We start from the raw sequence: 25,998 nt of genomic DNA, 5'->3' as shown, positions 1-25,998 counted from the left end.
TGTCCTTCGTTTGTAAATATTTATCTTTTTCTTTTGGAATATAACTGATTTACTCGAATAATAACAAAATAAAAAAACAGACATTAACAAGCTTGAGCTTCATAGTCAGTACATAGCAAACCTGTTCTTAATTACTAATTATGTAGTAGACACCTGACTTACAAACCTAGTTCCTAACCCCACTTGCATTGCAGCTTTCTGAATAAAACAGGGGAAAGGCCATTATTTTTATTTTTGTGAACTGAATTGCCACACAGACACACATTGAACAGGTGCAAACATTGATACCGGATTAAGCCATCATCTGCTGGAACTCGGCAAAATCAATCACACCGTCGCCGTTGCGGTCGAATGCCTGTATGATGCTCTTGCACTCTTCATTCGACAACCGAATGTCCTCTGCAAGCCCTCTGATGTAATGGACCCAGAACTCTTCGTAACGAACATCTGAAACCCTCTTTTCAGATCATCATCCCCACCTTGACGCTCCATCAACATTGCAAAATCATCAAAGCTGAGCATCAAACTGTCGCCGCCTGCTGCATCGAGTTCATTGGTCACATCTTGAGCCTCCTCGGTGACATGAACTCCCTTTTGGAGGCAAGGTAGGATTTGGGTTCAGATCCTTCGATTTTCCCATTACCATCAGCATCCAAGTGACGAAATATTTGTTGGAGTTCATCATATCTTGATTGTTTTTTGGAATGCTTAAGGCGATGGACACTTAGCACAAAGCTCTTGTTGGAGAACCATTTGGATAATGTTGTCTTGGAAACAATAGCAGTTGCCATTAGAGTAGCTAGGAACGTTGAGTAGTATTTTTTTTCTTGTTGCCTGTTGCTGTTTGCTGTGATGGAAATGAAAGAGCATGCAAAGAGACTTATATAGAGACTTTGATAGGATGGAGACTTCATGGTAAGTAGAAAATAAAGAATCAGATTCTAGAGTTTAAAAAGGACTGGTCTAGGTTAAAAGTTCCTAAATATTGAATTGTTGGAATATTTGCCTAAATAAAAATTCATGGGAGTGTTGCTTAAAGACAATCATTTTCAGTGTGAGGAAGAATAAGTATCCAGAGCTTAAAAAAGGACTGGTTGTTGTAAAAAGTTCCCAAACAATCCCAAAGGTGTGTATGCATGAGTTGGGTCCCAGATTTGAGTGATGATGAACATTCTTGCATCCACATTCAAAAGTCATACATACAAGGTTTAGTTTATACATCGACTTACAATGGGGTGGAACCTAAAAAAACATGTATGTGAAATCCTTAATTTACAAATAAACAAGTTTTGGGTGGAAATTAACAAATAATAACTAATCTAATCTTATTTTTTTCTACCAAACAAAATTGGAGAAAGGAAGTATATGATTCAGTGCCTCTTGGGTAGTGTCAATTTCAAATATGAATAGCCAAACTACATACATGACAGAACACGGTTAAGGATGCGTGGTGTTGTACTTGTTGGGCATAATAAACTTCTCAATATAAAAGAATTAGAAAATTAAATATAAGTTATGTATATATGATACCTAAACATGGATGAAGTTATAGCTTGGTGTTTCAATTTATTTCTTTTTGTGCATTGGACTTGAAAGAGTCTATTTTTTACATTTTGTAAGTATATTTTAATTAATTTTTTTGTTAAATGGCTTGAATGAGATGAATTTAATGTGATCCAAGACAAACAATTTACCCAAAATTAAGATCATAGGATATAGAATATTGTTGTTTGTTGACACAAACATGACTCGTTTATCATATCATGTTCATTAGGGATGAAGGGAATCCAATACAACACGAAGATGTCCTGACATGACCTATTGCACACCTAGTTGCCCCGGTACCTAAGAGATACTCTTAATATACAATAACATGTTCATGTAAAAGCATATGTTAGTGGATAGTGATTGGGTCACCATAATCATATCAACTGGCACTACAAAAACAATGCTACATAGGGGTAGTAATTATCACCGTTGAGGAACAACTATGTTCCTTGAAAGACGCATTAACACCTAGAGATGAACTTGAAGGAAATGTATCAAAGTATATGTCTAATTTTCCTTTGGTGATCTCAAGGCACTTATCTTTTAGACTGTTCATTCTACAATATTGATAAATATACAATGTCTGCAAATGCAGGGGACTTGAGGTTCACCTGTTGCTGTTTCAAAATAATAGAAGTCTACCATTTTGTTTGCCCTATGAATCCCATCTATTAAATACATATTAACATTTGTCTTCTTCATCTCTTAAACAGATTGAGTTATGCTTTTACTAGCAACTTCTGATTTCTTTTATTAACTTGCACAGAAATTTTGTTTAAACATATAAAGTAGTTATAAATTAAGTACTCAAAAAGTAACATGGGTGTATTTAAAGAATTATCTGATTAGTTTATCTACAACAAGATAAATAGCCTTTCACTGGTTTCTATTTTCTTGATCTAAACATAATTATGATAAATTTGTTTTAATTGAAGCTTAGAAAGAAATATGCTAAAAAATGTGCTTATGTGTTAGATACACTTAATCAGGCTGAATCTTGATTCAATATATATAAGTTAGTTGGCCTTTTTGAATAAACTGATAGGATGCACAAATATTTACCAGTTGCTATTTCCCTTGCCATGACTCTCTCTTACGTCCCTTCTACTCTCTCTCTCTCTCTCTCTCTCTCTCTCTCTCTCTCTCTCTCTCTCTCTCTCTCTCACACACACACACACACACACACACACACATATATATATATATATATATATATAGATACCAGTAGGTTTCTCAGGATACCAAATAAAATATGCAAGTAATGAAAGTAAAATATGCAAGTGAAAACTTAAAAAGGTCAACGGAAATAATAACTTGTGTGTGCTTAGCAGGTGCTGCAGTCCATACTAGACCGGTCGCGGCACTCGGAGGGGTAACCTCGGCGGTCTACCGTTTTGCAGGTAGCCTTCTGCGTGCAAGGCGGCTGAGCCGACCAATATTTGAAGATAAAAGAGAATTAAAATCTTGAATTTTATATTACTAGGAGAATTTGAATTACACTCTTGATATACAGGACTCTTGAAGAAAGCTTGAAGAAAACTACTCACTTACGGGTTTACTTGAAGGAAACTTGAAGCCTGAGATAAAGGCTTAAACTTGCAGTTACAGACTTGACGAACACTTGATGAAACTTAGTTACAGCTTGGAGAACACTTGATGAATTACACTTGAAGAAAATAAAATTAAAAACCTGAAGTAACTGGGTGTAAGAACTTGAAGAGCTGAGCTACAGCAGTGCTGCGTGCTTCTATTTTCCTCTTCAGAGATTTCTCCCCTCTTCTTCGAGAAGACAAAGGGTTTTATAGAGCTTTGGAGGTTTTGGACGCTTTACTTTTCCACCGAAAGCAAACCTTATCTTGAAGGAATCTTTGGCAGGGTGTAGAAGCATGTGGTCGTGGGCCCAGAGTCTTGACTTTGGAGGTAGGGGCGCCGAAAGTAGTCTTGGTCCGTAGTGCTACAGTAAAAAGTCATTTTTACTATTCACCACATTGTTGGTAGAACTTGGAATCTTTGAGAAGATACTTCAAAAACCGCACCGAGGCATTCCACGTGTCGAGACACTGTTTTCCTCATTGGTTTGGTTTAGATGGTTCACTGTATTTGCATGGGCCCAGTGGTGGCTTGACTATCTAAGACCAGAGATAGTAACTGGGACACGACTTTTGATACAGCCACGTGTCAGTTGCTGAGCCATTTTTATGATGTCGTCATGGCTGACGATTCTCCAAAATCAGGGTTTGGAGACTAACCCTATGGGCTTAACGGCTCACTTTTCTAGAAGTTTGGCTCATGGACCTTCTGGTGGACCTTGTTGAAGAGAGTTGTTGACTGGTAAGGTCCAGCCCATCATCTGGGTCTTGAGCATATTGGCCTTCATGAAGGTGGGGGTCAATGGACCCAACACTTGTGCTGGTTTCTTCTTTTTCTTCTTCAGTATCGAGGGCAGCCAGCTGGGCCTCGATCTCTGCTTGTTTGGCTTTTAGCTTGAGGCGTCTACTGTTACTGGACTTGTCCGATCCTTCAGTGAGGGCCACTTGAGGTTTAGCTTTTGTAAGGGATTGGATAAGGGCCTCAGGGGTGCACCTTCTTAGATCACACTTGTCCCACCACTTGACTCTGAAGTTTCTTACTAGAAAAGGGATAGAGTAATCGGGGCCCTCAGATTGTCCAATTGCATATTCCCAATATATGATCCACGCCAGACGGCAATGGATGAAGAATCTTAGGAGATCTGGCTGTTCAGGGATTTGTTCGGTGTGCTGGCAAAAAATGCTTAGAGCATCGAACACTTGATCCGACAGGATGTCATTAATTGGCCCATAGGCGGCCCACCAACGAGGGAACCAATTTGGAATTGGGCTTGAGAACTTGAAGTCGAAACAAAAGAACCAGGAATGTTGGTTCTTACTATTTTGGACCAGGAAAGCATGGTGCCAAGCATCCATATAGTCAAAATAGTGATATTCCTGGGGCTGGTAGTTTTGAGAGAACCTTTTTGTAGAGAGGGGATGTGTACCCCAATCCTTGGAACTGATAATTTGTAAAATGGTTACTGAAGTATGGGTAACCAAGTTTGGTTCATTTTTGTAGAAATTTTGTTTGATACGGATGGAATCTGTATCAACGAGGATGAACTCATAGAACTCTTAACCTTTTGAACTATTTGGGGAATAGAAATCCCAACCTTGGAAAAAAGCCCTTCGCGCTATTTCCACAGGAGTGTTGCAGCCTTTGGTGAACTGGTCATCAAGGGCAAAAATGTCTTGATAAGCTTGTTTGAGGACATACTGACTCTTAGGTAAGTTTTGGGAAGAAACTGGTTTGGACACTGTTGTGGAGGAACTTGGCCTAGAGAGCTGTTGGGATGACCTTGTGTTAGGAACTATTTGAGTGGACTGACTAGCCACGACTTGGGTGAAGGGAATACTTTCAACTATTGTTTTGGAGGGGGACACTTTGACTAGTTGACTTGAAGAAGTTGGTTTAGCATAGGAACCTTTTGATTTTATGCTTGGTTTGGGGGGCTCCTTTGGAGCCATGATAACAGAAATTGTTTTAGGACCCTGCAAGAATTCACGGGTCAAGAAATCAGGAATTGAATTCATTTCTCCTTTTATGTAAGTTATGTCAAAATCAAAACTCGATAAAAGGGCTTGCCATCTTGCAAAAATCTATTTTGAAGCAATATTTTGAACATCATTTTTTAAAACTTGTTTTACTGCACTGCAATCAACTCTTACTAAAAATTTTTTGTTTAGAAGATCACTTTGAAATTTTTGGATGCAAAGAACTACTGAAAGGATTTCTTTTTTAATGGTACTATAATTTTGCTGGGCTGGGTTCCAAACTCCTGAAGCAAACTGGACTAATTGTTCTTTATCATCTTGGACTTGTTTAAGAATGCCTCCGTATCCAAGTTCAGAGGCATCAGTTTCTACAATTTTGAAGAGTGCAGGATCTGCAAGTTTTAAACATGGGATTTCCTTGACTAATTTTTTAATATCTTGAACTGCTTTGGTATGGTTTGAAGTCATGGACTTGGTTTTTTCTTGAGCCTAGAGTAAAGATCTTTACATAATTGGCTAATTTGAAGAATGAAATCTCTGACATAATTTAGGCTTCCTAGGAACCTCTGTAATTGTTTTTTGTCTAGGATTTGGTCAGGGAATTTATCAGCAAAAGCTATAGATCTTTCTATTGGGATGACTTGGTTCTGGTAAATGTAATGACCTAAAAATCTAACCTTGGTCTGGAATAACTCCATCTTTTTCTGGGAAATAACTAATCCACTAGTTTTCATGGTGTGGAAGAAGCTCCTAAGATGCTTGAAATGTTGTTCAATAGACTTGGAGAATACTAGAACATCATCAATATAGACTATTATGAACTGGCCAAATGGGTTTAGGATGTTGTTCATAATATTTTGAAATTCACTAGGAGCATTTTTTAAACCAAAAGGCATTACGTTCCATTCGTAATGACCAAATGGTGTGGTGAAGGCTGTTTTATAGCGGTCTTCTTTATGAATTTGGATTTGCCAGTATCCAGACTTGAGGTCAAACTTTGAAAAAATTGTAGCTTGATAAAGCCTCTGGAGTAACTCTTTTTTATTTGGTATAGGATATCTGATCCATTGTAAATCTTCATTTAAAGGCTTGTAGTTTATGACAAGTCCAGGCGTCCCTCTTTCTATTTCAGCGTTCTTATTAACGTAGAAAGCGACTGACTCCAAGGTGACTTGCTTTTTGATTAAATTTTTATCAAGAAGGTCTTGAATTTCCTTTTACATATTTCTTGTAGTTCTTGGGTCATTTGAATAGGTCTGGCTTTTGTAGGGATGTCCTTATCCGAAAAACTTGGTTCATAGGGAAGATGGACAATATGCCTACGTCTGTGCCAGAAGGCATCAGGAAACTCCGAACAGAGTTCTTTTTCAATTTGGGCCTTGGTGTTAGAAATTTGTTTTTGAACTGTTCTTTCTTGGAGTTTCTGTTCAATTGTCCTATGGTTAACTTCTTGTTTTAGATATTGCAGATGTTTTTGTTTACTTTGAATTTGACTTATAGTTGATTGTTCTGAAATGGCTACTGTTTTGAGCAGGTCTATTTCTTTTGTTTTGGCTTGTTCAAAAAACTGGAAATGGACTTGTTTACCTAGGATAGTTGTTGTAATTCCTTGATCCGAAATAGTGAAGGGTTTTATGAGTTCTAGGAAAGGTTGTCCTAGAATAACTTCAGTGTTAAGGTCTTTTACTAATATGAATACTTGTTTTAGACAAACTCCTTGGTTGCAGATGTGAACGTCTGATAATTTATAATTTACGTTTAGTCTTGAGCCATTTGCTCCTGTTAATTTTTGAGTTGTCTTTTCAAAATACTGGGTTGGGACTAACCCTTCTTGTATGCAATTCATTTGGGCTCCTGAGTCAACCAGGGCTATGGTGCTGATCTTATGGGCTGAGGATATGACAATAGTAATATTGACATACCACTGTTGGCATTTGACTTTGTTAATAATATCAACAAAATCTTCAGTATTGTTTGGTAAAGTTTGTATACTGTTGTCTCCTACTTCTTCTACCCCTAATTCGATCTTTTGCTGAAACTTCTTTAAACTTGCTATGTCTGCTTTTATATTTTTTATTTCAGTCTTTAAATCATTTGTAGTAGCTTCTAGGCTGGCAATTTTAACTTGATCCGGATTTTGTGAAGGAGTAGGAGTTTTGTCAAACTTCTTATAAATATTTTTTATGTTATAAGGGGTTGCCTTAGTTTGGGGTTTTGTTGATGAGACTTGTTGTAAGAGTTCTTGGGCATGTTGAAGGTATAAAGTCTTGGTATGTTTATCTTTGATTTGATCAACAAAGTTTAGAAATTTTTCTGGTTTGTTAAAGGTTTTAAGTCCTGAATTTGATTGTATCATGTTTATAGATTTTGATGATTCTGAATCATCACAATTTTTACAGAAAACTCCTTGGCTACAATTACAAGGAGAAGCCTATTCATCACTATCACTGTTTGACTCAATTTGGTTCAACTCATTTTCTTGGGTTTCTGTTCCACTCTCTGAACTGTTTTGACCCAAATCGGCTAAGAGTTGGATTTTGGTATCATCAGGCATTATGAGTGAGTTAATCTTTTTTGCTAGTCTACAATATTTGGCTATGTGGCCTGGTTTACCACAGTTGTAACAACCCATCTTGGTGTTTTGGGTCGGTCTTGATTTTTGAAAAGTTCTCTTGTAAGGTCTCTGTTTCTTTGGGCTAGATCTATTGTCTAAATTTTTATCTGGTTCTTTTCTGGTTTTGTACTTACTTGAGTATCTATTTTTCCTGTTATGCCTATGACTTTTATGTTTCTTTTGAGAAATGATTTTTGAATCGAAACCAAACTATTCACAGAATCCCCCTAATTCTTGTTTGTAGGATTTTGATTCTTTTCTAATTTGTTTTCTAAGTTTGATATTTGTACATAGGGCTAACCCTTCCTTGTGTACAAAACTTATGAGGTCACCATAGGTGAGGGTTTGATAGGGTATTTCTCCGTTGTTTTCTTCTCTTAATTTTTGTTTGAGTTTTTCAGAAAATAAACTGGGTAACCCAGTAAGGAATTTTTCTTTCCAACAGGGGAGATTTGCATCTTCCCTAGTTAGAACCTTGGTCATGAATGTGTCTTTATACCACTTGAAATCGTGTAATTTTTTACATTTGAGGTTTGATAATTGTTCAGAAGACCTATCCTTGAGTCTTGTGGGATCTCCTAAAAAATACTTGGTTATACTAAAAATTAAAGTGTTTACTGCATCTTCAACTGGTTGGTCTCCTATTATAATTGGTAGACCTTGTTCATTAGTTTGAATGGCACTTAGTATGGATTCTTTTTCAGTTGGACTGAGAACATTATCCCACCAACCTTTAAGTTGACCTGTAAACCCAGAAATAATTATTTCTGCTATGGCTTGATCAGGTATGTTCTTGATCCGATGAGCATTGCTCACCATGGTCATTTCTTGGAGTTTGTTAGCCAGATTGTAATCTGACATACCATCTATGTTCCATTCATAGATGGTACCACTTTGGTAATTTGCCTGGGAAAATTCCCTTCTTTGTTCAATTTGAAGATCTGGGTATGTTGGTCTTGGATAATAGTTATTGTTCATGTATGGGCTAGTAATAGCATTTACTTGTTCTTGCTCCTCCTCATCACTGGATGATTCAGAGGAAGCCATTTGTTGGATGTTCGCCACATTGGAAGCAGAGCTTCCTTGTGTTTCTTTTTTAGATGTATCAGGGACAATCAAGCTTTGTAATCTTGTGGAAATTTGGCTTACTAGATCTCTATTTTCTTGAGTATTTAGATTTTTTAAACTCTTGTTAGAAATTGTGAAAGGTTTGAACAGGGTTGTTGTTGAGGAAGTACTAGTTTGATTTAGAGACGTTGGTTCAATAGGAGTGTCTTTTTGAACTAAGTTCTCTATTCTAATTAGTTGACTTCCTATGGTTTGTAAATACTGGTTTGTGTAATTTGTTTGTTCAATAATTTTCTTGGATCCATCAGAAACACCTTCAATAGATCTAAAAGGTGTTGCCAAAATTTTCGTGTTGTTAATTTTTAATTTAACATTTGAACCAGGAGGGTGTATCGTTTCTATGGTCTTGTCATCAGCCAATTTCCAGGTGTGGTACACCTTCTTACTGGCATTGATGTTTGAGAAGGGATAAGGAATATTGTTATTACTTGTATAGATGTCTAAATATGTGAAAAACATAACATCTACTTTGATGGTTCTCATTTTGTCGTACCAGAGGTTCTTGATTTCTTGTTGTTTCTCTTTTGAGAAGTAGCTAAAAAACCATTCTCTTTTTTCAGCGTTTCTGAGTGAACTGAAATCTACTCTGAGTTTGGGTTTGTCTATCTCATAGTCTTCTACTGTTATGACAGCAACTCTTGCTTCGTGTTGCATGTCAGTTTGAGTTGGTGAGGCTGGTTCATTTGGAGAAGACTTGTTAGACTGTTCTTCATAAATTCCTTGGGTGACATTACTGTTAATTGGAGTATGCAATCCTAGAATATGTAAGGACCTTATTTGTTCATGTAACCTTTGGTTTTCTAAGTGAAGACTTGTTAGAGAGCTAGAGGTTGAAGCTCTACTTGGGACTTGACTGAGTCTTTCAAACTCTTCAGGATTTGGTTTTATTTGTTTATCTTTCCTCTGGAATGTTATAGTAACCATTCCGTCTTGATCTTGGTTTATAGATTCAACATCACTGTTTGGCTCAACCAGTGACTCTGGGCAAGGTGCCTGGAGACACCATTTTGTCGGAAACTTAATGTCTTTCCAGCTCACCGTTTTAGGGTGAATGGTTCTTGAATGGACGAAGTCCGTTTCTATGAACGTGGTTTTTCCTTTGATAGTTCTTCTTAGAGCCTTGGGTCTTAAAGTTCTCATGGCCTTATACTGGATTCTATGGATTATGGCAATTGGTATAGAACCTTGTTTCATCTTGTAACCACTTGTAAGGATGTTAACTTTTAAGGTATCTAGAAGATTTGCATCATTCAAGGATAAATTTATGTCTCGGTAACAATTGAAATAAACTGGGCCTTTGTGAAGACTTGTTTCTATCATCCCTAGAAGGGAATCATCAAATTGCAGGAACCTTTGATCCCTGAGTGCAAGCAGGAGGGCTACATTAAGTCCTTCCCTGTGCAGGGGTTTGATGGCTACTTGTATAAGTCCTATATGGAGATAATTAAAATCCTTTTTTAACTTGTTAAGATTTAAAGGGTCTAAGAGTTGGATCTCTTCCATATCTGGAGAGTAATTGATAGTTTGTTCTACAGTCTTGATAGTTTCAATGAAACTATACCATTCTTGTTTGTAAACTTCTTTGGTTGGGACCTTGGGTAAGGTCCAGTTTTAAAGGGACTGATCAAGGTCACTTGTTAGAACTTCATTACTAATTACTTGACTTGGCGAACTGAAGTCGCCGACTAGTCTCGCAGACATGGTTCTACTACGTCTACTCATAGTTTATCGGAACATATCCCCCTAACTAAGGTATACTTCCATCCACCAAAGGGTGAAGGAGATCTTAGTTGCTAATTAACCGCAATCTGGGTCTTACCTCTTGCCCAACGGCCCTAAAAGCCAACTAATACTCGCAACGCAACTCCCAGAGGACTGCCGAAAAGTAAAATAGAGAAGGAGAGAAGAACTTAAAACTAAGGGTAGCCTAAAATAGAGTTAGGCTCTGATACCAGTAGGTTATCAATATATATATATATTGATAAGTCATATCAATTTATTAAGCAAAGAAAAGAAAACTATATAGGAAAGTAGGGCCCTAACCTGAGGAAGGAAAGGGACCTACAAACAGGGGCCCTAAGAGAAAGGCATACAACTAAAGACATGAGGGAACATCCCAAATACAAACAAAAGGTAATTCAATGTGTCATATGTATCATAGAGACACCCCATTTTGGTTGCCTTATCAATCCCATCTATTGAATACGTATAAATATTTGTCTTCTTCTCTTAAACATATTGAGTTATGTTGGTACTAGCAGCTTCTGAGTTCTTGTATTAACTTGCACAAAAATTTTATTTAAACATACAAAGTCGTCATAAAGTTCATACTCAAAATGTTACGAGGGTGTATTTAAAGAATGATCTGATTAGCTGATCTTCAACAAGATAAATGGCCTTTCTGGTTCTTATTTTCTGGTTTTATTTAAATTCAAATCATAAATATGCAAACGATCTAATACCTGATCAGAACAGGATCGATGAACTTTCGATTAAATCAGAGCTTCCAATCTTTAGAAAATCAACTATGCTCAGAGCTTTCAAGCTTCTCACACAGAAAGCGAATCAATGTCTTCCGAGCTTCTCAGAAACAAAACCTAAGAAGATCCAACGCATATCATCCAAGCTTCGATCTTAAGAGATAGAGAGAACCAGCGCAGGTTACATCCTCGAGGTTCTCCAAGCCTTCAGAGGTTTAGATATTTTAGTCGAGAGAAAAGACCCCAAAGTTGAGAATTCCAGGGTTTAGAATTTACTTGCATTTTTTGTCAGGAAATAAAAACTGCAATGTTATGTGAAAAGTGAAATTTATTCTCCATGGGAAAAACAATCCCCTTGCAACCAAACACCTAGAATTATTTACCTTGGGATTTCACTTTACATCAAAAATTTACATACCCTTGCAACAAAACAGAGCCATAAGGAGTCCATCACTTTCTTCCTCCGGACTGCGGAACGGTGGGTGGTGGGCAGTGGAAACTCCATCCTTTTCTGGTATGACAAATGGATAGGTGATCACAATATTGAAGATTTGCTGCAGCCTATTAGGATCCCATGCTCCCTTTCAGCTATGGTATCTGATTTTATGGAGGAGGGATCTTGGGATTTCCCAGATACAGTGATCCTAGCTCTCAATGACATCTTCGCAATAATCCAAGGCTTAGATTTTGCGGCTTCCAATAGGAGAGATTGATGGTTTTGGGCCCACACAAAATCTGGAAAGTTCACTGTGGCTTCAGCCTGGGAAGCCTTGAGAGTGAAAGCGGCTCAACCTGTGTGGGGATGGGCAGTTTGGCAGAGAAATTTGCAACCTCGAACTTCTATTTTTGGGTGGCGCATGGTTCAAGGTGCCCTTCCCACCGACGATAAGGTCCGTCGCAGATCTGTGTCTCTTGCCTCGAAGTGTGAGCTCTGTGGTGCTTGATGAGCACATTTATGTGTGAAATCTTAGGATATAAAGCATGCATTTTACCACATTGAACAGAGTTACTCAGGTGATTTTCTGTATTTTTCAGGTTTTTGGTCATTTTATGTTATTCTAGGCTATTGGGAGCTGTATCTCCTAATCTACACATAAAGTCACCATATTTCTTTCCATGGTTGTAAAGAGGACTGAATTTTGAGCAAGATGGACGTGATGCATTAATAGTCCACATCCGTTTAGGCCATCATGCAAGCGATTATTCTTTTTGAGCTAGGAAAGAATAATATGCCAGAAATGAGCTGGAGTGCAAGCCCAAGCCAGTTTGCCACTTTCCAAGGGTATTTTTGACATCAAAGAAGGTGTTCTTGATCAAGGGTTGAGATTAAATGCAAGTACAAGACCTCTTCTGCGTTTTTCACTGCTTGAAGAGAGAGAAGAGTTGCCATCCACACATGGGGGGACCCACTTTCCACGTTTTTTTTAGAGCACCCAATCTGCACGATTTTTTAAGGACATTATGGGGATTTAATTAATTCTTGAAAAGATTCCCAGTCATCACCCTCTCTCTCTCTCTCTCTCCACCAAATTTTCAAGGGCATTATGAGAATTTGACTATTGATAAATATCTTGTGGAAAATATTCTCTCATCCTTGGAAAGTTGAAAAGTCAAAGATTGGAGATGGCCTTGTTCACATTACTTAGAGAAGACACCCGCAAGAAAAAGGAAACACAATAGTCAAATTGAAAGGCTTGCTTTTAAGAAAATAGCAGGTGTATTGAACTAGGCCTTGTATATCTTCTACTTTCTTTTCTCTTTTTTTTTGTTTTTTTTTTTGGGGATTCAAGCAAGTTGTAAAGGGAAGTTAGATGAGAGAATCAACTATTGAGGGGGATTTCTCCACACTCCACGATTTTTGGAGGAGGGACCCACCCAAAACCGTGGAGGCTCCCTCTCCTCTTCTCTCTTCCTTCTCCTTCCCCTATAAATACATAAGGGATTGGGGTTGTACAAAGTATTCAATTTTAATGAGAATTTCTTCTTCTTCTTCTTCTTTTTGGCTTCTAGTTTTCTAGTTTTACTTTTATGAATTTGATTTTCATGGTTGTAATTATGTTTATGCAAGTTTAATTCAACAAGTGTTTTTCAATTGTGGTTGTAATCTTTTTAATCTCTAGTTTCTAGTTTTTATTTTAAGCTTTCTAGTTCTAGGTTTCTAATTGTTGTGAGAAGACTTAGAGATTTGGAAGAGGACGGCATGCAAGTTAATTCAAGATTTTGAAGCTTCATCAACAACTTCCATCCAATACTCATTCAATACATCTAATTACAAGTGTGGTAGAAGGGAGTATCGATCCATTTTTTTCTTTCTCTTATTCTTATTCTCTTATTTCTCCCATTCTCTTTTTTTTATTCTTACTCTCATCCCCTCTATTTCTTCCATTCTATTAGGATTTTATTTTATTTTTTTCCCACTCTCACCCTCATGTCTTATGTTAGATTCTTATTTTGATAATTTTTATTTTATTTTTCAGATTTGGTAGATGCGAATTCAAGTGTGGTAGAGGAAGCTAATCAAGTTCAGTCCGGTTCAAGCAATCTTTGGGTTTTATTTCTTTGATCTCTTGGATTTATTTTTCTTTGTTTGTGTGTAGCTGTGGTGATTTTAATCCGTCAATCTCGTAATCCGCATTAGTTTTTGATAGGTTAGATGATAAATGGTTAGGACGTCAATTCAGTAGATGCATGCGTAGTACCATTAATTTAGTTTAATCATCTTAATATGGTTCACTTTGCGTTACTTTAAATGAGTAAGATAGAGTGGCTTATCTCCTTGTGTTTGACCCGTACGCTTGCAGTATTATTTCTTGACAAACAAGTTTTTGGCACCGTTGCTGGGGAGATAATTGTCCACTTTGTTTTTCTTATTTTTAAGTAAATTGAAGTGCTTTATTTTCTTTTTCTTTTTTCCTTTCTTTTTAAAAAAAAAAAAGAGAAAATCTCATCTTGTTTCTCTTCTGTTTCAAAGAATGTGCGCTCCATCCAAAATTTCTCATATGGCCAAACCCAGCCAATCTTGGTGTACCTCATGGGATTTCATCACCTATGACGCTACCCCTTGATTCGTTTGGATGGTTTGGATTGGCATATGACCTATTTTTGGAGGTGACCAACTTTGATAACAAGAAAGCAACATAGTGAGCGCTTTTGTTTGGAAACAAACACGTATAGTAGTCATCCACTCTACATCAGAATCCACTTGGAATCGCAGTAGGTGGCTAATGAGGACTATACGGATTCCCTTGCTGTCAACCTATACGGCAACCTTACAGCTTTGGATTCATTGTTTCAACCTTTGAGGGGTAGATGCACCAACTATCTTTAGTCCCCTCGTGTTTTTAGTTTTTTTTTTCTAGTCTTTTTTACTTTTCTTTAAAAAAAAAAAAAAATGAAAGGGGGAGACTTCTTATCTGTTTAGGTGGCTAAAGTGTGGACCCATGACTCAACCAACCGTCTTATCAGAATATCACCTTCGCCACCACCTTTGACCATGGTTGACCAACCTCAACCTAAGACTCTTAAGGATAGGTTCTACCCTACCAGGGTTGCACAACCTTCCTACATCAGTCTACCAATTGCTACAGGAAATAATTATGAACTCAAGACCAACTTCATTAGTATGTTGCCGCCCCATTTCCATGGTATGGCCAATGAAGATGCCTATCTCTTCCTTAAGGAATTTGAGGAGGTTCGTGTTCTGATTAAAGTCCAAAACTTATCTGATGATGCAATTAGACTTCGATTCATAACCATTGCTCTGAAGGACCATGCCAAGAAGTGGCTCTATGGACTGTCAACTAATTCCATTACCACATGGGATCAGTTTACAATTGTCTTCTTGAGAAAGTTTTTCCCTCTTCACAAAACCAATAAACTCAATAGTGGCATTCTTCAATTTAGGCAGAAACCACATGAGTCCTTCTCTAGATTCATGGAAAGGTTCAAGGACCTCCTGTTAGAATGCCCTCACCACGATATTGACTTGTGGCAAATTTGTCAAATCATTTATGAGGGCTTTGACTTTCAGACCAAGCAACTTTTAGAGTCTATGTGTCCTACTGGATTTACCTCTTTTACTGATGAGAATGAGGCTTGGACATTTTTGACCAACTTGACTAATAAGACTAGGGAATGGGAGTCTACCCAAGAAACTGAAAGGACCACTAAGGGCTACCTCATTGAGGGTGTTCCAATCAAAGAAGCCAAACTAGATAGCCTCATCAAAAGGTTGGAATCCATAGTTCCTAAGGAGCCTATCCCGGTTAACCAAGTCAACCATGTCTCCATGTGTAGTTAGTACTATACACCGGGTCATCTTATGGAGGAATGCCCCAACACCTTTGCAAGTAATTCCAACACTGAGAATGCAAGTGTTCTTTACCAAAATAATCCATATACCAACACTTACAATTCAGGATGGAGAAATCATCCTAATTTCTCTTGGAATCAAGGGAACCAAGCAGGACCATCTAATTTTCACCATCAAGGCCAGCTTGGTCTCCAAAGGCCTAATTTTGCACCACCAACCCCAAATCTGTCTCCTCATCCCCTTGCACCTTATCAGCAACCTCCTGGGTTTACCAATGTTGGAGAGACAGCAAGAATAAGTGAGCTTGAGAAAAGCATGGCTCTTCTCATGACAAGCCATAACAATATGAAAAAGCAACTCACCCAGCTTGTTACAATCATGCATGAGAGGGAAAAAGGGAAATTGCCTAGTCAACCTGAGTCGAATCCTAGACATCAGGCTCTGATTCAGCAAAGAACCCAAGCTCCTCAGCTCAATGTTGCACAAAGTCAACAACATCTAGGGTCCTCCAGCCAGATTAATGCAGTGTATGCTTTACAGAGTGGCCGTGAGTATCAACAGGTTAGTACCCCTCAGTCTTTACCATCTCACACTCCTGTTGACTCTCCCCCTACTGATGAGGCCATTGTAGTGCCTTCTGTTCCAGGTTCGTCTGATGAACCTGAAGAAATTCAAGATGATTTGGTTGAGGAAACCAAAGATGATTCTTTTGAGAAAGTGAAAAGGACCATCCCGGAAAGAATGTATAGCCCACCTGCTCCATTCCTAAATAGGTTGGTTAGCAAGAAATCTCCTTCTGCGGAGAAGATACTTGATGTTTTTAAATAGGATCAGGTGAATATCCCTTTGTTGGATGCTATAGCCCAGGTCCCCGCTTATGCTAAGGTCCTCAAAGATTTTTGTACACAAAAGCGGACCACCAATGTGCCTAAAAAGGCATTCTTAACTGCTCACATTAGTTCTCTCATCGCACAGCCAGTAGCAGCCAAGCATAAGGACCCAGATGCGCAAAAACATCAACATGAGTGGCATTTCCATTTTTCATGAGGGCAGAGTGATCATTTCACCCCCTCTATGTCTAGGCACAGCACCACATTCAGAAAATCAAGAAAAGAAGCCACCATCACTTCCTCTAAATACACCACCAATTCTGGCTTGTCTACCTGAACTCAAACTTGAACGGTCAACATTGACTTGTTCTAGGTTTTGACATATGTGGGCCATGTACCCAACTTCCTTTACGGTTAAGGGTTTTTTTTTTTTTTTTTTTTTTTTTTGTCTCAGGGGAGGGCTCAAATTTAGTGATATTGGCCTTTACCCTCCCCAACTTATGTCCAACGCTTGAGTCTAATTTGATTCTACTAAGTTCATTGAAAATACAAAAGGATTTGAGATATAAAATGGGCCATAAGATTCACCATATTCTTTTCTTGTTCAATAACTTGAATGTCCAATTGACTTTAGCTAACCAAAACATTATGGGCAATCCAAAGAAGGAAGAATTTAACAGTAGATATATAAAATTATGACCGAGTTTTTCTCCATCCACGGTGAATGGGATTTCATTTATCAATGGGCAAGAGAGGGTGGAAATGGATAATGAGAGAATATTTTAAAACATACTAAAATCCTAGAAAGAATTTGTGAACCCTAGGATGATGGGTGAACCGTCCTCTATGGATGGAGGATTAGTCCTAAAGTAATTTAGCAAAACAAAAAAAACAACAGATATATAAAGTCATTGCGATGACTACAGAAAGAAAAACATTTAATAAAGAAGATGAAACCCTCACGGTTGAGGGTCAATGGAGGGTTCTGACTTTTGAGAAAACAAGCCTAGTTCTTTTTATTTTTATGGGAAAAAATAAATTGCAAAATATATTAATAAGAAGAGAAAATGAAATCTACAATATTGTTATACATATACTGCATTTCCTACTTCTAGCCATAATGGCCAAAATATGAGCTGGAGAGAGAATGTTCTAACCTTTTTAACAACACTGACAGGATCCAGTAAGTGAAAAGCTACGTCAATATCATATAGATGGGAAAAAATCTCCTTGGCCAAGGATGTTATTGTTGGTGTGTGAACCAATTTGAATTTCTATTGTTTTACATCCCACGATAAATGCTCCCTAAGGGTGTCAATTTGAGACCAGGACTGGTAACCGTCCCATTAAAACTTCGTATCGGATCAATGGGACGATACTGAGATTTGATTTTGGTACCGAATAATAAATAGGACAGGACGGTTCTAGAACGAGATTCTTAATGGTACCAATACCGAAATATCAGTTAGGTACCAGATGGGACCAGTACTATCAATACCTTTTCAAAGGGTATATTTCATGTTCTTTTGTTCAAGTTTTATGGCTGGAATTCGATGTATTTTGGTGGCATTGTCTATTATGGAGGTTTCAGCCGATAGACTTTAATTCTATTTCTATAAATTTGTTTAATGATAGCACTAAAACTGTATATAGACTTGTTTATTTTATCCTGATTAATTCTTAGTCATCATTTTGAAAAGCTTATATGTGATTTTAAGGAAATTGAAGAAGTTAAACCAGGAAATTCAATTCATAATGGTTTTGTATTCTAAGTTACTTTCAAAAGTAAGGAATGCCCAACATCTCACAATAGTGAAAGATCCACAACATTATTAATGAAACCATCTCCTCAGAAACATAAAGTTCTTCATCCTTTTTCTAGCAGGCTTAGAAACCATTAAAGTTTTTCTCCCTTTTTCTAGCAAGCTTAGAACAGTTTAGGAACCGATACCATCCCGTCCCATTGGTAATCAGGACCAAGACCTAAGTTTGATCCTGTTAACTAAACGGAACAGTATTGGGATTGACACCTTTGATACCGATACCGGTACCAGTACAAGCCCGTCCCAAATATTGAGAACCATCCCAGTTGACACCCTTACATCGACCCCTTGCTTCAGCTTGTGGACATCCTATATAGCCAAAGTCCATACATGCCCAGTAAATTGGTGGTTAGAAATAAGTATTAAACCCCAGCCTGCTTCATGGGATGATGGATCAAAACTCCCATCTGTGATGGGATTTGGGTGATCTATTGTGGGAAGGTTCAGGTAGAAAGATAATGAAAGGTAAGGTTGTAGAGATTGATCAAGAGTAGTTAAACCATATCGATAAAAAAAACCACTCACTAGGAATACCAATAGCTTTAAAAGAAAGATCTAAGTAACACATTTAGTAAAGGCCTTGCGATGGAGGGGAAAACTTATGTACAAACCATCCACATGAACAATGACCAAACAATCTAACATTAGAACCTGTGCAAAGTATACTTACTAATCACTGTGACCGCGTAATCGTTTTAACAACCATATTCTTCTTAGCCTCTCATTTAATTTTAAGAACATCATAGCCTTCTTCTCATCAATGGAGAGATATTCACAGGCTTCAATAATAAGATCATCGTCGAAACCTGGAATCTTCTGAACCATATCAAACAATTCATCGAAATTCACGGTTCTACTATTTTGCCCCAGTGCATCTGCTATTCTTCCAATATTTGTGGCCATAGCACTCATGGTTTCCAATAGCATATCGTTGGCACGTTTATTCTTTAAGGGCCTTTTGGAGCGCGATGATGAAGCAGGTTGAGCTCCAGTCTGCTGGGTTGACTCTTCCATGCCCTCACCAATGTCACCAGGGTTGATGTCATTATCCACTGACATACACTGATCCGCAACCTCGACACGTTCCTCATTGTCGGCTCCATTTCTCGAATGACTTCCGGTTGTCTGATCATTGCCAAAGATAACACATAACTCGTCGTAGTTCTCAATGAGTTTCCCTCGGATAACCCTTGCATCTGGATGTTCCTGTAGGCAACAAAGGTAAATAAGCAAGTAAAATATAATCATTGAGCATCTAATATAAAAATAATACCAGATTTGACCAAAAAGTAGCACCACCTTGAGGTACTCATTCCATATAGAGTCATGTGCAACAACCATCTTTCGTTCATCATCCCACTGGAACCCACTCAGAGAGAGCAGTTCCTTCAACATTCCATATTGCTTCTTCCAAGTTTTAAGCCTATTTCTCACATGGTCCTTGCTCAAGTTGAGAGAAAATCTTTCATTTAGTGCTTTTACAGCAGCTAGATATGCCACGTTGTTTAGAAATTTCTCTTTTTTGTTCCCCTTTTTCACTTGATCTACTAATATCTCGGTGAGACAACGATCCATTTCATTTGTCCAAACTATGTACTTTCCTTTCTCCTTTGGGTCATCAACCCGAGTCTGACATGCATCAACAGTCTCTACACCCTCATTCTCAGCAGGCAAGTAGATATCAAGTTCCATACCATTTCTGTAACAACTTTCAGATAACTGATCATTGCCAAAGATGAGGCACAATTCATCATAGTTTTCAATGTACCTTGCCCGTAAGGCCTTGGCATCAGGATGTGTCTGCAGGCATCACAGTTCAAGATTAGCAATTAGAGGATATTAGATTGAAATAAACAAGTGGCTCATATGCAGTGTTGTCAAAACACCTTGACAACCCCAGGTGTTTCGAGCAGGGGCAGGGGGGTTCTAGGCAAGGCAATGCCAGGATATTTACAGGCCAAAGTTTGTAGTAGTGTTTGCACTGTAGGCCCTTCACTATGATATTGTGTATTCTAATATGGAGGAAAACCTAAAAAATACAGAGACAGGTAAGACACTAACCTTGTTCTTTTGATTCCTCTTTCTTTCATGTAAGGTTTCAACATTTTTGATAATTGATATGGCAGAAAACAAGTATAAAACATGTGTTTGCTGGGCAGTAAATACATTTGAAAGAACATCAAACTCATTAAGAACTATGTAGCAACTAAAAACATTTCATGTACCACGCATATACTCCTATTAATCAAAAAAGTTGACCTACACCAAACACACCAGTGACCATTTCTGCACATTTGAATTGTGGGCTGGCCTCGTATATTCTGGTAAATCATCTGAAGGGGGAAACCTTTGAAAGGTTTCTTATGCTAATTGATTTTCAGGGTGTTTGCAGGATTTTCTGCACCTGTATGTGGTCATCTACTGTTTTGTGGTTGCTGCCCATATCAGGAGGATCTATACTAATCCTCCATCAATAAATAAGAGCAATGATTGCACCAGTGAGGGATGATGTGTTGAAAGAAGCCAGACGCCAAAGAAAAATTCGGGTTAAAGTTGGTCAGAAAGAAAATGAGTCCCTAGATAGAGTAGAATCTCAACAGATTAACACAGCAACCCCAGTAGTTCCGATAAATCTTGAGTTGAATACTCTAGAAACAGTTTATCAATGTGAAAAATAGGTTGATCCATCACGCACAGTATTAACTCTAATAATGAAGATATTTGGGCATAAAACAGGTCATTCAAGAAAATAAGCAAGCAGTCTCATAATTTATATCCAAGTGGCTTTGTTTCATATCAAAGATTGCACTATATCTTCGAGAAAATCTCTTATCGCTTTGTCTTAATCAGGTTATACAATAAAAGTATTAGAGTAGATGACAAGGGACTGTTTCTTGTATGATTCAAGTTAGTAATCAGGTGAAGCTTGCATATTCATTTTGTTCTATTATATACATAATACAACATATAAGTTTATTTCATATTATAACCATTATCTGTGCAATGTGTAAAGAATTCAAGTGCTTAGTTCAAATAAGGAATATTTAAATAATTCATATTCCAGCAGTACATGCAAACAATGATATAAACAAAAATAAAATAATTATGGATTATACAAAATGGAATGGGTTTTCCATTTCAATAATAAATCTAGAGTGCATTCATTTAAAGATTATTAATTATGAGAAAAAAGTAGAGTATTTATAATTAACGCATGCATTTCATAACTGAGAAAGAGAAAAAAAAATTCCCAATATTTCATGCACCTTGATGTAGTCATCCCATACAGAATCCTTCGCAATGACCATCTTTTGTTTCTCATCCCACTCGAACCCACTCTGAGAAAGAAGTTCCTTCATAACCCCATACTGTTTCCTCCAGGTTTTAAGCCGATTCCTGACATGGTCTCTCATCAAATCAAGCCCGAAATTTTCATTTAAAGAAGTAGCAGCAGTAGTATATGCTGCATTATTCAGAACAGTGTCTTTTCTGTTACTATGTTTCATTAGATCTACCAAAGTTTTGGTGAGACAACAGTCCATTTCATTTGTCCACATCAGGTTTTTACCCTTCTCTTTTGAGCTGCCATTGCAAATCTGAAACATATCAGCATCGTCTACATACTCATCGTCATCAATAGTCAAGTCCACATCGACTTCAACTTTGGTCCTGTAAGAGCTCACAGTAGGCTGATAATCACCCAATATCATACACCAGTCATTATAATTTTCTATGAACCTCGACCGAAGCGCCTTGGCATCAGGATTGGACTGTTACGAATATAGGTTGAATTAGCAAGTAACCATAATCATTATGTGCTTTTTACAACAAATTATACAAATTCTTACCTTGATGTATTCATTCCATACAGAATCATTTGCAACAACCATCTTTTGTCTGTCATCCCACTGAAAACCACTTTGAGCAAGGAGCTCCTTTAGTACACCATATTGCTTCTTCCATGTTTTGAGCCGATTCCTTATGTGCTCTTTGTTCAAATCAAGTGCAAATTTTTTATTTAATACTGCAACAGCAGCTGTATATGCAGTGGATGTTAAGCTTTTATCTATTTTATTTCCTTTTTTCACTTGCTGTACAAGAGCCTTTGTGAGGCAACGGTCCATTTCATTTGTCCACATCATATTTTTTGCTTTCTCTCTCGTGTTCCATTTCCGAAGCTGAGATGAATTAGATTCCATTCCTGAAAATTCACGGATGAGGTAATGAACAAGCTATGTTTATCACTGCAGAAGGGTCAGCATAACAAAATATTCAAAAGGTACCTCAGTCTAGAGATCTTTAGTTAGTAGATAAACTGCCAGAAGAGTGCAGTACGAATCTTCAAACTGAACAATTATAAAATTGAGGTTGTCTGTGCAGAGTGCAGACTGGGAAAAAATATAACAGAAATGGAATCTTTGGCTACAGTACAACAAAACTTTTGGTACAAGATATCAAAGTTGGTTCATTTACATCGAATTCTCAAGACCTAAGCCCTACTCATGATATATGATGAAGGAAGAAAACGTAATTAGGCTTGTAAAAGGATCGGATTCGATCAGATCCGGATATTCCCTGGCCGAATACAGATACCTCTAAACGGATTCGGATCTATTCGGATGCGGATCGAATTTGCATTTTCGTCCATCCATGTACATCTTTGCCTTGTGTTAGCCGGACCTTCCTCCCCCTAGCGGATACAATTCACTCTCAGTCCATATCTCTTAGATCACAATTCTCTTTTCCTCATATTCTAGAACCTGTTGAATCTTCAAAAACCCTCAAAATCATTATTTATTTAATTTTTTATTATTAAGTATTCAGATTTTTTTCCGGACTGTTTTTATCGGAGTATTCAGATTTTTTTTCTGGATATCTCTAAACAAATACGGATGTCCCTAAACGGATACGGATGTGGATCAAATTCGGATTTCCAATTATCCATTTACATCCCTAAACATAATCAGACCTATAAACAATCTTCAGTCTCACCATCACATGTTTAGCAAAAGTATTAGATAAGCAATCACTAACCACGCATTACTTAATTCTTTCTTGTACTCTTAGTATCAAGTATTGATACAATACCTGATAGCGCCGATAGGTTTCGAGATTGTTACAACCATAGTTGTCAAGGCGGTTAGATGACCCAACGCGTTGGAGAGGGTAAAAATCAAGGCGACACCCAAGTAGGTGACCAAGGCGTCCAAGGCACCCGCCTAGGCGCCCAAGTCGACCAAAGCGTCTGGACGCCTAAGTGACGCCTTGACAACTATGACTTACAACCGCTTATCCCAAAAAGCTCAAGCTGTTAAGTAAGGGCACAACAATGTATATCAACACCCTCTGCACATGCAGACCTATACACACATGGCCCTGCACGTGACACACACTCAAGCAGAAAAACCATCACATGGAACCAAGGGGAGAATGTGTCAAGGAGCCATGTTGCACTTCCCAGGGATCAAACACTAGACCTCCCCACTCTGATACCATGTTCCAACCACTTATCCCAAAAGCTTGAGCAGTTTAGTAAGGGTAACAACAATGTATATCAACACAATGTTGGAATAACATGTAAGGGTATTTTGGGAATACCAATGTAATGTGTATGGAATAGGAATTGAGACTTATGTATGGCAATAGGAATTAGAGTTATGTATGGGGGTATTCTTATAATTTCATTCTATTATGGCAAGTAATATATAAGGGAAAAGGCAGTAGTGAACAGACCAATCTTCCCTCTCTTTCACATCTCCTCCTATACTACATACTGCTGCAACTCTCCATCTTAGGCTTTGTTCTGTTCTATACAACAGAACTCAACTTGGTAGCAGAGCATTCTACCTACTCAGCCAGTTTTGGGGGTCGGTTAGCTCCTCGAGCTCCTTACTATCGGTAAGGAGCTCAGTCAAGGAAGCCAGACTCCAGCTGCTAAGAGCACGTAAGGGAACAGCACTCTACAATCATGGAAGTGTAGAATGGTTGTCTATTCTAAGAGTATTAAGGGGAGGTCTAATATGCATGATTTGCTATGTAAGAATCCGATTTGATCCAAAGGTGACAAAGAGCTAGTAAATACGACTGGTTGAGAACAGTAGCGATACCAGTATAGTAGAGACACACATAGGTGAGGGGAATTTTGTCATATCATTGCATGTTTTCCCAATATTATATATAGTATCATTGCCTCTGAGATTAATTATGTTTTATTATGAAATGAAATGAAGCTCGGAAGATTGTGGGGAAAGCAAAAGCGAAGAAATATGATGACCTCTATGAAAAACTTAATACAAAGGAAGGGGAAAATGCAATTTATTGGATAGCCAAATAAGAGAAAGCAAGAGAAAAGATTTGGACTATGTTAGATGCATTAAGAGTGAGGATGGTAGAACTCTAATACGAGATGAGGACATTATGGAGAGATGGGGTGAATATTATTACAACCTACTTAATGGAGCTACCTTGACCGATAAGATGGATTCGGAAGTGGAGAGGAACAACACACGTCATGGACATCTACAATGAGTTGGTGAGGCCGAAGTTAAAGAGAACCTACAAAAGATGAAGGTAGGGAAATCACCGGGACCAGATGAGAGCCCAATTGAAGTGTGGAAGAGCTTAGGAGCACAGGGAATATCTTGGCTAACCAAGTTGTCTAACAAGATTTTGAGTACAAAGAAAATGCCAGATGAGTGGAGGAGAAGCATTGTAGTCCCGATTTATAAGAATAAAGGTGATATCCAGAACTGCAATAACTATAGAGGCATAAAACTAATGAGTCATACCACAAAACTTTGGGAAAAAATCATTGAAGTCCACCTAAGAAGAGATATTGTTATATTGGAGAACCAATTTGGTTTTATGCCAAGGAGATCCACGACAGAAGCTATTTACCTTGTAAGGAGACTTATGGAAATATTTAGAGCTCCCAAAAGGAACCTCCATATGATCTTTATCGACTTAGAAAAGGCCTATGATAGAATCCCTAGAGAGCTCATTTGGCATGTCCTAGAGAAGAGAAGGAGCTCAAGTAACTATGTGGATATTATCAAGGATATGTATGAAGGCGTGGTGACAAGTGTCAAAACTGCAGAGGGGTTACACCAAGGATCAGCTCTAAGCCCCTGTTTGTTTGCACTCATAATGGATGATTTAACCAGGCACATCCAAGATGAGGTCCCTTGGTGTATGCTTTTCGCTGATGATATTGTTTTGATAGATGAGACAGTAGAAGGGATTAATACAAAGCTAGAGTTATGGAGATCAAGCTTGGAATCAGGAGGCTTTAAATTAACACAGACAGAATATATGATGTACAACTTCAGTCAAACCAGGAGAGGTGATGAGGTGGTGAATCTTGAGGAGCCAGAGCTATCACAAAGTGAATGCTTTAGATACTTGGGGTCAACCATTAACAAAGAGGGTGATATAGAGGATCATGTTTCCCACATAATTAAAGTAGGATGCATGAAGTGGAGAGGAGCATCGGGAGTGTTATGTGACAAGTGCATGCCTGTTAAGGTTAAGGGGAAATTCTAAAGGATAGTTATAAGACCAGCCATAACTTATGGAGTCGAATGTTGGGCAGTTAAGAAGAGTAGTATAGATAAGACGAGTGTAACGAAGATGAGGATGTTGAGGAGGATGTGTGCCTGTGTGGCGAGACCAGGAGAGATAGAGTAAGAAATAATTGT

General features: G+C 37.9%; 1 protein-coding gene across 3 annotated transcripts in view; it reads right to left on the bottom strand.

Annotated features, from left to right (window-relative positions):
* Positions 1-18,826: 18,826 nt before the first annotated feature.
* The window catches only part of LOC122644199 (L10-interacting MYB domain-containing protein-like), a 43,578-nt gene continuing 36,406 nt past the window's right edge, over positions 18,827-25,998 (bottom strand). For 2 of the 3 annotated variants that reach the window (XM_043837817.1, XM_043837818.1), the window contains exons 3-6: positions 22,150-22,502; positions 21,568-22,071; positions 19,601-20,101; positions 18,827-19,507 (exon numbers count right to left, since the gene is read on the bottom strand). In XM_043837817.1, coding sequence (XP_043693752.1) covers positions 18,971-19,507; positions 19,601-20,101; positions 21,568-22,071; positions 22,150-22,500 — 1,893 coding nt within the window. In that variant the 5' untranslated portion in view covers positions 22,501-22,502 and the 3' untranslated portion in view covers positions 18,827-18,970. Of the gene's footprint in view, positions 19,508-19,600; positions 20,102-21,567; positions 22,072-22,149; positions 22,503-22,584; positions 22,674-25,998 lie in introns of all 3 variants that reach the window. The other variant, XM_043837819.1, reaches the window with a different exon arrangement.

This window comes from Telopea speciosissima, chromosome 10 (genome assembly GCF_018873765.1).
Source record: "Telopea speciosissima isolate NSW1024214 ecotype Mountain lineage chromosome 10, Tspe_v1, whole genome shotgun sequence".
NCBI classification, from domain to species: Eukaryota; Viridiplantae; Streptophyta; class Magnoliopsida; order Proteales; family Proteaceae; genus Telopea; species Telopea speciosissima.
This window is presented reverse-complemented; position numbering and strand designations above follow the sequence as displayed.